The sequence below is a fragment of the Gobio gobio genome (genome assembly GCF_949357685.1).
Source record: "Gobio gobio genome assembly, chromosome: 18".
In the NCBI taxonomy this organism is placed as follows: Eukaryota; Metazoa; Chordata; class Actinopteri; order Cypriniformes; family Gobionidae; genus Gobio; species Gobio gobio.
In genome coordinates this window covers 18,189,382-18,202,923 of record NC_137111.1, presented here as the reverse complement: position 1 = coordinate 18,202,923, position 13,542 = coordinate 18,189,382, and the positions used below count along the sequence as shown (strand labels likewise).

Sequence of the window (13,542 nt, the reverse complement as noted above, 5' to 3'; positions counted from 1 at the left end):
ATACAGTAAACACAATGCTGATCTAATAATAATACTGCTGTTTAAGAAAAGCATGCCAATATAATAAATGTTAATTTTAGATAAATAAATCTATTGTCAAACACATGTGCTTGGACCATTAGCACTGGCAAAACTATTCAAATATGGCCTAAAATAGTTTAAAAATAAAAATGAAAAAGCCATATTACTTTGTACCCTGTGCTCTCAGCCAAACAGAAGTGCAGCAATCAAAGCAAAATGATAAGAAATTAACATTAAATATTCCTTCTTTTTAAAATAGAAAATAGAAAAAAAAAAGAAATCTGACAGCACTTACCTAATATAGGTATTTTTTCCTCTTTCAACCATTTAGCTATTCAACAGAATATGGAATAAATGGGTCTGATCTGTCTCAAAGTGCTTTGATATTAATAAATTCATCTTAATTGATTTTCAGGCACAGCCTGACATATACTTCTGACTTAATATGATATAAAATCGCACAATAAACACTTTGTCTCAAGATAATTCTACCGACAGATGACCACGCTTTGTGACGTAGTAAAGGTTCTGCCGTCTCATTGGTAAGATGGTTGGCTTCAGGTCTCCAGGCTTGTGCTTGCTGGCTTTGCCTGGGTCAGAGGACCTGTCATTACCACAGTGACTGGAGATGACATCATCATACACCGCCATCAAAACTGTAGTATGTCACCGGTTAAGTAGCATCTTGTGTGTCTTGCTGCATGTTAGAAATTTCAGGTTTGTTGTAACAGGCATTGAGCGTCGTCCAGTTGCAATGCTGAAGGCAAGGTTTTATGATGCTACATCCTGTTGTGGTGGTCTGTGTACACCGGTTTGTGCTTTCTCTCTCTCTCTCAAGATCCAGAGGAAGGCTGGAGAAGATTTCACATTTGTCGGAGAAGCAGGAGAGCGCGAGAGAGAAGCAACCCCATAGAATGAATGCTAGGTCTTCACTTGTGAATGTTCAGGATTGTCTTCCAAAGGTTTATCTCCATCACGGGACTTCTTTCTTTTTCTGTTGCCTGGAGAGAAGAAAGTGAAATATAAAATGCCTAGTTTTGAACTGACATGAATATCTTAAATGAAAAGCTGTCAGTCGATGGATCCTTTTGTATACAACTGATTGATCGTGACCCTGGCATGGTTGTGTGCAATTCAAAACGAATTAAGACTGCCGTAAAATGTTCAATTAAATCCCTGAATTTTGATTCAATTTTAACTGTGGAAGCAAACATGTTGAATTAAAGGGGTCATTCAGCCTTTGATCAACTTTTCATTCAGCCTTTGATATATAAAAGTTCATCATGATATAAGAATATCCTGTAAGTTTTGGAGCTGAAAACTTCTTTTTTAGTAAAAGAAAAGCTTTTATTGACACCAGGCCCAGCAAACGCTCAATCTCAGAATATGCCAACCCTTGACAGAATAGTGGACCTTATAGTGAAAGACGTATCAAAACATCTCTCACCTTCAGTAAAAATATACAAACACTCTAGTGTAAAAGCATCCATGTTTCAGCATGGCAATAGTAAATCTGATGCTTTTTTACATCTGTCTGCTAATACACCAGATGTTATTGTGATTAATGAGGAGCTCAGTGAGGTTGCAGACACCTTTGACTCTAGCATGGAGGAAGCCTTTATGACCAAGGTCATTAAATACCAGCCGCTCTTAAACACCATCTTAGAGATCGGTTATCGGGGCAGACTACTCGTGTTCATATTTGGCAGCTTAGGACAAGGACACACACATAGGGTGGTGGTAAGAGGGCTTCAACAACTTGGGATGCCCAAAAAGAGGGCCAAATGGCTAGCGAAGTACTGTGCCCTGTCTGCTATCATAGGCAGCCGCCATATATGGCGGAGAGACTTTTAATTATACCAATAACACCTGAGAGATATGCTCTGTAAAGCTCTGCTTTATGCCACTGGGCCATGATTTTGTACATGTATTTAACTGCACCTATACTGTTTATGTCCCTGCAAATCATTTCTTTTAAGTGAACTTAAATAAATTGTTAAAATGTGTGTGTGTGTATGTGTGTGTGTGTGTATGTGTGTGTGTGTGTGTGTGTGTGTGTGCGTGGACTGGTAATCCCTACGTTATGGGGACAAAATGTGCAAGATGGCAATATCCAAAATCCTCATCCTTGTGGGGACATTTTTTGGTCCCCATGAGGAAAACATCTTATAAATCAGACTAAATGTAAACATGACAATGTAAAATTGCAGAATGTCTCCTGTGATGGGTAGGTTTAGGGGTAGGGGCAGTGTAGGGGGATAGAAAATACAGTTTGTACAGTATAAAAACCATTACGCCTATGGAAAGTCCCCATAAAACATGAAAACCCAACATGTGTGTGTGTGTGTGTGTGTGTGTGTGTGTGTGTGTGTGTGTGTGTGTGTGTGTGTGTGTGTGTGTGTGTGTGTGTGTGTGTGTGTGTGTGTGTGTGTGTGTGTGTGTGTGTGTGTGTGTGTGTGTGTGTGTGTGTGTGTAAGTGATGCGCAGTTTGCGGATATATCCTCCGATCGGGCGGGCCAAGTAATACAAAATAACATTGATATTAATTGCGGGTGGATGAGAGATAAATAATTGTGTTTGTTTGATAAAGACATTTTGCGAGCCCTGTGGGCGATTCCGGTTGCCGTTTCACCACATTGGAAGTTTTCAAAACAATGCCCCACATGTACTCACGGGGAGAGCCGAAACTCATTATTATGCAAAACTGTTATCCAATCATAGCAGTGGGCGTTAACTTCCAGGTCTTCAGTGCGACACGCACGTTAAAAACCAAACGTTCCAGGAGAGAGGCTCAAAACCAGGGTAGAAAATAGCCTATTACTTATTCATTATGATGTTTTTGAATGTAAAAACCATGCGAACGTCATACTTTGACCTCAGACAACAGTATAGGCTGTTCATGACCCCTTTAAAATTTGAATGTGAATATAATGAAGTAGAATTAAAATCAAGTGAAATTCAAGAATTTACTAACAGTACATTTACATGTCAACGATGTACTAAAAACTGAAAAGTTGTTCCTTTGTATTTTTCGCAATACACATACATGCACATGACATTAAGTTTTTTGTAGTTTACACAGAGATGATAAAACTTGTACTTTGAAACCCGTTATCAAAAGTTTGCATTTTCATTTCAGGTCCCCAAAACATGTTGTGGTGTAAATTAATGGCCAAAATGCATAAAAAGTTTTCAGTTTTTAGTTGAAAAAGGTGTCGTTAAAACGGAGTTTGATTTGTCAGTTTGAAAAATTCATGTTTGAAACAAAACATTTATTTATTAAATATTATATATATTATATATTTATGTAGTTTTTGACCTGAAGATTTTAAATGAAAAGTTGTCAGTAGTTAAATCATTTTGAAATATTGGTCGTATACGACTGATTGATCATGATCGTGATTTATCAAATAGGACATGATCCTGATAGGGATAGGCCTGCTTTATTCAAAATTGAATTAGGAATGCCTTTGATTTTTAAACTTGAACAGATGAAGCAAACAGAAAGCTTCCTTCGTAAATATGACCAAAAAAGGCTGTGAAAATAAATATGCATTGTTTATCCTTTTGACCTTCACTAGCTATGTTTCCATCCAAAGTTGCGAATATAATTTACGTGCAAAAATGCAATATCGCATAAAACATGTGCGAATAAAGCACCGTTTCCATCCAGTGAGCCGAAGAGAACATAATCGTCACTTCCTGATAAACTACCGATAAAAAATCCCTAAGAAACATGGGAGAAGCCACCATATATAATCATTTTCGTATATAATAAATTATTTGCGTCTCAGAGAAACTTGTGCATCTCAATAAACGTGTAGTCATGCTTTCAGAGGCAGATAAACCAAGAGCGAAATATACTGAGCATCTTTGACAACAGACTTCTGAAAGACCAAAACAGCATTTCAGATGCTGTGCAAACAAGATTTTTACGCTGGTTAATACAGTTATGCTGTTACATCGCGAAAGTCACATGATTTTTTTTAATGCGCATCAAGGAATTTATTCGGTAAATGCGTTTCCATCGTAGTTTATGCGCATGTTTTCGTATCGGATAGAAAATGTATCCGACTCAAACAAGCGCATATGTTTTCATGCGCATCTTGGCGTTTTCATTCAACATTTTTTGATGCGATATCCCAAAATGCGCATAAAAATAGGTGGATGGAAACATAGCTATTGAAGTAAAACAATAGACTGGGTAAACCCAGCCTGATCTGCCGGCAATTTGATTTCGCCCTGCAACTCAGTCTGGAAACCTGTACATTCATTTCTACTGCTTCTGTTACACTTTTGCGGGAACCAATCACAGACTGGCTTGTCCCCCTGGCGCGCTATTGGCGGGTTTAACACGATGACGGATTGAGAAGCGATGGGTCGTTGCCCGTTGATCACGCCTCTTGTGGTCTCATTGGTTGAAGGACTATCCAATTGCGTACAGAGTCGTTTATCAGGCCTCTTGTGCAGTAGAAAATACAGAGCAGACTCCCCAGACCAATGTTCAATCTTAAATTGAGCTTGGTCTGGTGATAGCCAGACAAGTAAAACAATTGAAAGTGGGGGGAAATCACATTTGGAAATAAATGTTTTTCTCCAACTTACGTTGCCACAATTATTGGCAGCACTATAAATTCTTATGAGTAAAATATCTCTGAAGTATTTTTCCATTCATATTTACAATTTCTAGCACACCAGGGTGACTAAGAGCATGAAATTGTCTAGCTATGACTATGCTAGGACTTCTTGTTTCACATGAGTATAAATATGAGGAAACAAAGGCCAAGGTCCCTTAAATCATCCATCACAACCAAAGTAAAACCAAAGAATACAGTTCTGATGTGCAGCAAAAAGTTTGTTGAGCTTCACAAAATAGAAAGTGGCTAAGAAAATAGCTAAAGCATTGAAAACATTTCGGTTACTTATGTAACCCTCGTTCCCTGAAGGAGGGAACCAATTGGTATTCCAATACGTCGGTAACGTCGACGTAACGTCGAACATGACCAACTGAAAGGGAATCCCCATTTACAATTAAGAAGTTCCAATCAACAGGAAATGTTACGAATCTGCCTGAACAAGGACGTGTGTCTATCATCCTAATGCACGGTGAGGAGGAGCGTTCGAGTGGTCAAAGACTCTCCAAGGATCACGGACAGAAACAAATAAGTAGAATAAGTTGAGTCTTGGGGTCAGAAAGCTGCAGAAAAAAATATCAAAAAGCACTTACATCACCACATGTTGTTTGGGAAGGTTTCAAGGAAAATCCAAAAAACTCTTCTGTTGTCAGACATGACTGGCACTTCAAAAGTGACTGGATTCTATGGTCAGATGAAACTTTAAAAAATAGAACTTTTTGGCAGCAAACCCACCAGGTGGCTTTGGTGCAAACAGGGATAAAAAGTACCCCATGCCCACAGTTAAATATACCGTTGGATCTATAATGCTGTGGACCTATTTTTTGGTTGGAGGTCCTGGACATCTTGTTCAGATACATGGCATCATGGATTCAAGCAAATACCAACAGATAAAAAATCAAAACCTGATGGCTTCTGATAGAAATCTTTCAATGGGCTGTGGGTGAATCTTCCATCAGGCCATTGATCCAAAACAAACATTAAAATCAACACAAAAATGTGTCACTGAGCACAACATGAAGCATCTGCCATGGCCGTCTCAGTCCCCTTACCTGAACCCTATCTGCCTGAACGAATCTGCCAAATATATAAATGTAAGTAGGAAACATCACTGAAATTGATGATGAAAGTTTTGCCGAAGCACCAGCCTCCCACACAATTTTTTTAACAGCAGGGATGATGATAAAAAGGATTTTCCAGGAGCAACAAAGGCTTCTGGCCCAGAAACATGTCCTACTTGCGTAAATCACATGGTTCTAAGTGACTTGTCTTTTTTATTAAGCAGATGTGTGGGCTGTAGTTTGCCTGGCTGGTTGCTAGGAAACAGATGGAGTTTGAAAAGGTGTTTGTGTGTGTGTAGCTGTAAACTCAGGTGTTGCGTCATTACGGGGCAGATTCCCAAATTTAGGACAAATTTTCAGCAGAATATAGGGATGGTTGTGTGTTTGATTCAGTTAGGTGCATTGCAGCTGATACACACTTAGTTTCCGGAGCAGTTTTTTCCCCAGGTTCTCATCCGAGCCGCCCAGAGAGTAAGAGCTGATGAGCTGGGATGTAGACAGGCCTGTCTCCATGGGTACGGCCGTAGCATCTGAAATAGATCGGACACACTGTGACAACAGGCCATGATTACATGACAAACTGAGCTGGCAAGCGATTGGTTAGTCTCTTCTCTTCTCTTCTGCATCCAAACTGATTCATTGATTCTCGATTGAGTAATTCCTGTTAACCTCCAGTCATAACAAGCAGAGCTGAAATGGACAGTCTAGCCTGATGTCAACATTCCTTTGCAGGTCATATAAACAGAAACTAAAGCTTATGCATTTCCTCTCCCTGCAGTCTGTCAAACATCCCTCTCGCTGTCAAACAGCTACACCAATGTTTGAAAGTTTGGGTGCATTTACTCAGAGAGAGGACCACCACCCTTCTTAAAAGGACAGTTCACCCAAAAATGAATATTCTGTCATTATTTACATACCCTGTCAAGTCATTTTCTAACCTGTATGCTGTTTCCCCCTTGTTAAACAAGCACAGAAGAAACGTCAATCTCTTACTGCATAAAAGTATTATAAAAGTAGTCCATACAACTGTACATTATTAAAAAAACTATAGTCTAAATGAATCTGAAATATTATGATAACATGAAAGAGTTGAAACCTGAATATTCTTCAAAGATTCCCATTTTGTGTCTATGGACAGCATACAGGTTTACAAAATAAAATAAAATAAATAAATAATTACTGATTAACTGATTTAGTATTTCAAAATTATTTATGAAATAATCACAAACATGTTCACCCAATGCTCATTTTGTTCCAAATACACATTTTTTAGCAGCTTTTATATTCATTTTTGGACTTAGTGAGGTAACCACTGTATAATGGTGCATAATATTGCTCATCCTTCATTTCACCCACCAGTTCCTTCTTTTCTCTCCACACGATTGTCTCTTATATATGGGATGTTATCCATACGGAGGAACACAGAGTCACTGGGGCTCTTCTGTCCATCTGACTTACTTCCTACAGGGGGAGACAGAGAGCCACAGTCAGCTGATCACACAGGAAATAGGAATTTGAAGTACTATGTAGGAGTGTAAAAAAGTTATAAACAATGAAAGCCATTTAAAAGCTTTGAAATCAATTCTAGGAACGAAATGTCTTTTGACAGGAAAATGAAAATGACACAATTTTCTGTCCTATGTTGACACTGGAACAGCATAGGTTCCTACTTTGACTATTTCTGCCATATAAAGCTAGTAAGCAATTCTGAGTACAGTCACATTTCCTATATTGAAACAGGAAGTTGGGGTGGGATGTGGGATGTATTGAAGGCCTTGACTCTTTTTTTCAAACAGCCATTAGACTTTATCCCAGCAAGCAATTTTGCGTTTAAAAGACGTCTAATAGCCGTCCAAACACAGCCTTGACGTCTAAAACAAGAAAACGTCTAAAACAAAATTTGGGCTGTCAAAATGTAATAGGCATCTAAGCATAGCCCAAGAATAGACTAGTCATCAACCGTAGCTACGCACAGGCTACGCATAGAACATGTCAAAGAAATGAAACCAAACTTCTTGTCACTGTTGACTTTGCTTCAGTGTTAATTTTGACAGCAAATTTTTATTTAGTTTTAGTCATAGTCTTTTGACTAAAATGTAGGGTTGCCACCTTTGGTGTGGCAAAATAAGGGACACCCATTCACAACCCCCCCCCCCCCCCAAAAAAAAAAAAAAACACGTCATGAAATGATTATTTCTACATTGACAACTTGACATCTCAATAATAAACTATAAGAAAACATGAGATCAAGTATGTGAACTTGCAACAGAACACATTTTATATTATTTTACATTTGATTATTTTATTTATTTCTAAAGAACTCTTTAGTAGTCTATTTGTTGCACTTTAAAGGGACAGTTCAGCCCAAAATGAAAATTCTGTCACAATTTACTCGCCCTCATGATGTTCCAAACCTGTAAGAGTTTCTTTGTTCTGCTGAACACAAAAGAAGATATTTTGAAGAATGTTTGTAACCAGGCTTCTTTGGGGGCACCATTGACTTCCATAGTAATCTTCCTGTGTGTTCAACATAACAAAGAAATGTATACATGTTTGGAACAACTTGAGGGTGAGAAAATGATGACAGAATTTTCATTTTTGGGTGAACTGTCCCTTTAAGCAGCCATTCTGAACCAGTAATCACTTTTTTGAATTTCAAAAATGTAATTTTTTAAAATTAATTTACTTAAATTATGACTATATTATCATGTAATTATTTGTCCCATTTTTATCTTAATTTTTTTTAAATGTCATAAACTTTATATGACAGGATTATTGGTTATGTATGATTAGCTAAATTATAAATTAATAATTACATATATTAGGCTATAATCTATTAATTAACCTGTCTAAAAATAATAATTCTGTCTGCCAAGCTCTGATAATGTTTGGAATATTATATGAATATATTATCCATAAAAAAAACTATAGGCTACCTTTAGAAGCACAGATGTGTCTGTCACCGCTGTTGCTTTAAGTCAGTCAGTCTGAGCAACTGAAATGCTTCTCACAAAGTGTGCAGCTGGCCTGAGGTTCATCATGAGTTACTGGACAGACCCATTGATACCTGTTTGGAGATCCTCTTGCGTTTAAACGGTGAACGCACGCGACGCGAGCTCGACATGTTTTTAAAAAACGCGCAAGTTTACAGGCACACGGCACAGGGCATGTTCTCGAGACTCCGCCGCTATGACAACAAAGCCGCTAAAACGCAATCACGCACAAATTAGCTCCTGTACTACTTATTGTGAAATTGATTTGTTTATATTTGCTATCAGTATTCTCCACACTGCAAAATCCTTGTGTGTTTATTGAACTATGTGTGTGGACCTATGTAAAATACGGAACAAATCGCGTCCCGTATTGGTTTGATACGGAACGCGTCATTTTGCTTGTAAATACGGGACGATTCCGTATTTTACGGGACGGGTGGCAACCCTACTAAAATGCCATTTAGTTTTAGACATATTTTAGTCACCTGAATTGTTTTTAGTTTTAGTCTAGTTTTAGTCGACTAAATATCATAAGATTTTAGTCTACTAAATCTACAGTAGATTTAGTCTCCTAAAATCTAATGAGTTTAGTTAAATTGTAATACATTAAGCATTTAAGCATTACATAACCGCTGTCACTTGAACTGACATTTTGACATAATTTTGTTTTTGACATTAAATATACACGAAAGAGAGCTCAATTCACTTTTTTGTCTGTTTTTTAAAAACAGCTATATAGTTTTTATAACTTTGTATTTCTGTTTTAGTCAGTAGGCCATGTCAGGTTAAGCTAAAACTTCAAATAAGTTTGTTTATTTTTTTTTATTTTTTATTTCAGTTAACATTTATTTAATTTCAAGTAATGAAGTTTTTTTAAATGGTTTTAGTTAACTTTTATAACCCTGATACTTTATAGAATATGTGTCAAATACTGGTCTTTTCTTCTGACTATAAATTAAATGGGAATGAAATTAAATACAGTTTATTGTGTAACCAAAAACGAATATATAATAAGTGACTTTTAATGATAAACAAGCTCGAAAAACACCGGGACTCTTATTTTGAAATGTCTGCGCCTCTATTGCAGTTGCAGGAGCACATTCAAGTTCAGATGAGATCAAATATGCTTTGTTACAACCGTCTAAAACATATTACTATATAAACATCGTAAAGTAAAAACTGTCATTATTCATCAACATTAGTTCATAAACAATTGCATGGCATAAATGTGCGCAAATGTTCATTGATTGTGAGCTGCTCTGGAGCACTGGTTAGATCAGCACGTTCAAATCAAATGTGCTCATCTGTTACACAGGATATCTACAGGATATCAGTTCTGACTGGATCTCTTCCCTAATCCTCCCTCCCTAACATTTTCGTCTCGTTTATTTGTTGACGAAAATGACAGTTGATTTTCGTTATAGTTTTTGTCATCCAACACTAGTTTTTATTTAGTTATCGTCTCGTTTTCGTCAGTGAAAAAAGGTTGTTGACGAAAATTAAGACAAAAATTAATTATTCGACAAAAATTACTCTCACCCCTCGCCAGGGGGCAGCAGATTGGGCACCGAGGACGCCCCCCGGGCCTTCTCACCCACTCTCTGCCCCACCTGGAGTATTCAGGCAACACTCCGGGCCGCCTCCGGGCCTCCCGAGTCGGGTCTGAATATTCCACCTCGCTGTACGTCTGTGGTGCCGTTGGTCCCGCTAGTTCGGTCTCTGGGGGCCTGGTTAGGTCTCCCCAGGCCGTCTCGCTGGCTCATCCGTACCATCAGACTCGGCTATGCGATTCAATCCGCACGCCGGCCTCCCAAGTACAGGGGCATCCTCTTCACCTCCGTGCGGAGCAGCGATGCCCATGTCTTGCGGTTCAAGATCGATGCCCTGCTGGCGAGGGCGCGATCGAGCCGGTTCCTCCTGCCGATATGAGGTCGGGGTTCTACAGCCCCTACTTCATTGTACCCAAGAAAGGGAGTGGGTTAAGGCCAGTCTTGGACCTGCACATTCTGAATCGGGCCCTGCACAAGCTCCCGTTCAAAATGTTAACGCAGACACGCATTTTCCAATGCATCCGTCCCCGAGATTGGTTTGCAGCGATCGACCTGAAGGACGCGTACTTTCATGTCTCTATCCTTCCTCGACACAGACCGTTCCTACGCTTTGCATTCGAGGGGAAGGCATATCAGTACAAAGTCTTGCCCTTCGGGCTGTCCCTGTCGCCTCGCGTCTTCACGAAGGTCGCCGAGGCAGCCATTGTTCCGCTCAGAGAACGCGCCGTTCGCTTACTCAACTATCGCGACGACTGGCTTATACTCGCCCAGTCTCGGGAGCAGTTGTGCGAACACAGGGACATGGTGCTCAGTCACCTCAGCCCGTTGAGACTTCAGTTCAACCGAGAGAAGAACAAACTCTGCCCCGCACAGAGGATCTCTTATCTCGGCATGGAGCTGGATTCGGTCAGCCGGACAGCGCACCTCACTCCAGAGCGCGTCCGGTCAGTGTTGAACTGCTTGAATACGTTCAAAGGCAGGACAGCGGTCCCACTGAAATTCTTTCAGAGGCTCCTGGGGCATATGGCATCTGCAGCCGCGGTAACGCAGCTCGGATTGCTTCATATTAGACCGCTTCAACGCTGGTTGCACGACCGAGTCCCGAGATGGGCGTGGCAGAGCGGTCAGTACCGGGTCTTAGTTACTCCTTACTGTCGCCAAACCTTCAGTCCGTGGTCAGACCCCTCGTTTCTCCGGGACGGAGTGTCCCTAGAACAGGTGTCGAGTCATGCTGTGGTCTTCACGGATGCCTCATCCACAGGCTGGGGGGCCACGTACAACGGGTACGCAGTTTTGGGTCTGTGGACGGGGCCCCAACTGCGTTGGCATATCAATTGCCTAGAGTTACTGGCGGTACGTCTTGCCCTGGCCCGGTTCAAGAAGTCGCTTCGGGGCAAGCACGTACTGGTCCATTCGGACAGCACTGCGGCCGCTGCGTACATCAACCGTCAGGGTGGTCTACGCTCCCGTTGCATGCTCCGGCTCGCCCGCCATCTCCTCCTGTGGAGTCAGAAGTTTGTGAGGTCACTTCGTTCCATTCACATCCCAGGTGCGCTGAACCAGACAGCCGACGAGCTCTCTCGCCAGTTGACACCTCCGGGCAAATGGCGACTCCACCCCCGGAGCGTCCAGCTGATATGGGACCACTTCGGAGTTGCACAGGTAGACCTGTTCGCTTCTCCGGACTCAACCCATTGCCAGTGGTACTACTCCCTGACCGGAGGTACCTTAGGCACAGATGCACTGGCGCACAGCTGGCCCCGGGACCTACGCAAATATGCGTTTGCCCCAGTGAGCCTTCTCGCACAGACACTGTGCAAGGTCAGGGAGGACGAGGAGCAGGTCTTGTTAGTTGCGCCCTACTGGCCCAACCGGACCTGGTTCCCAGAACTCACACTCCTTGCGACAGCCCCTCCCTGGCCGATCCCCCTGAGGAAGGACCTGCTTTCTCAGGGGCAGGGCACTCTATGGCACCCGCGTCCAGACCTCTGGAATCTCCATGTCTGGTCCCTGGACGGGACGCGGAGGTTCTAGGTGGCCTACCACAAGCAGTGGTAGACACCATCGCTTCAGCTAGAGCCCCCTCTATGAGGCGCCTCTACTCTCTGAAGTGGAACCTGTTCGTCGAGTGGTGCTCTTCCCACCGGGAAGACCCCCGAAGGTGTTCGATTAACGTTGTGCTTTCCTTCCTGCAGGATGTGCTGGAGCGAAGGCTGTCTCCCTCCACCCTCAAAGTATACGTCGCAGCAATAGCGGCGTATCACGATGCAGTAGACGGTAAATCCTTAGGTAAGCACGACTTAATCGTCAGGTTCCTCAGAGGTGCGAGGAGACTAAATCCTCCTCGTTCTACCTCGTTACCCTCTTGGGACTTAGCCCTGGTGCTCAGAGCACTTCAGGGTCCTCCATTTGAACTTTTGCAGTCTGTTGAGCTAAAAATCCTGTCCATGAAGACAGTTCTCCTGATTGCATTGGCTTCAATCAAGAGGGTAGGGGACCTGTATGCACTCTCGGTCGACGAATCGTGCCTAGAATTCGGGGCGGCCAACTCTCACGTTGTCCTGAGACCCCGGCCTGGATACGTGCCCAAGGTTCCTACCACTCCCTTACGGGACCAGGTGGTGAGCCTGCAAGCGCTGCCTTCGGAGGAGGCAGACCCAGCCCTAGCTTTTTGTCCCGTCCGCGCTCTTCGCGCTTACGTTGACCGGACTCAGAGCTTCAGATCCTCACAGCAGCTCTTCATCTGTTACAGAGGCCAGCAGAAGGGAAAGGCTGTCTCCAAGCTGAGGTTGGCCCACTGGATAGTGGATGCCATTGTCTTGGCTTACCAGTCCCAAGACGTACCTTGCCCGTTCGGGTTGCGAGCACACTCAACAAGGAGTGTTGCTTCTTCCTGGGCGTTGGCTCAAGGCGCCTCGCTGACAGATATATGTAGAGCTGCGGGCTGGGCGACACCTAACACGTTTGCTAGATTTTATAGCCTCCGTGTAGAGCCGGTATCTTCCCGCATTCTCGCCCCCAGTGGCCAGCAGCGCTAAGTGCCCGTTCTAGTGTCGGCTTGCATACGCCACTCCCGCCCTCTGGGCCGGATACGTGCGTCTATTCTGCTCCAGTTGCGTTCCCCGGAAACGGCTAACCCTGTGAGTTCCTCCGTCACCCCTTCGGTGTCAGACGTGGCGGCCGTCTGATGCCAGGCCTGCACCCGTATGCTTGTGGAACGTGTGTGTAGGCTGGGTTCCATATGTTGCGGTCCCCTCACGGCTACCCCATATGTGTATTCTCC

General features: G+C 42.4%; 1 protein-coding gene across 1 annotated transcript in view; it reads right to left on the bottom strand.

The window, feature by feature from the left end:
• Positions 1-942: 942 nt before the first annotated feature.
• cnnm1 (cyclin and CBS domain divalent metal cation transport mediator 1) overlaps positions 943-13,542 on the bottom strand; it is a gene marked incomplete at its 3' end in the record, with an annotated part of 41,346 nt that continues 28,746 nt past the window's right edge. The window contains exons 8-10 of the mRNA XM_079841921.1: positions 7,073-7,177; positions 6,136-6,246; positions 943-1,022 (exon numbers count right to left, since the gene is read on the bottom strand). Of these exons, the coding sequence (XP_079698047.1) occupies positions 943-1,022; positions 6,136-6,246; positions 7,073-7,177 (296 nt within the window). The remainder of the gene's footprint in view (positions 1,023-6,135; positions 6,247-7,072; positions 7,178-13,542) is intronic.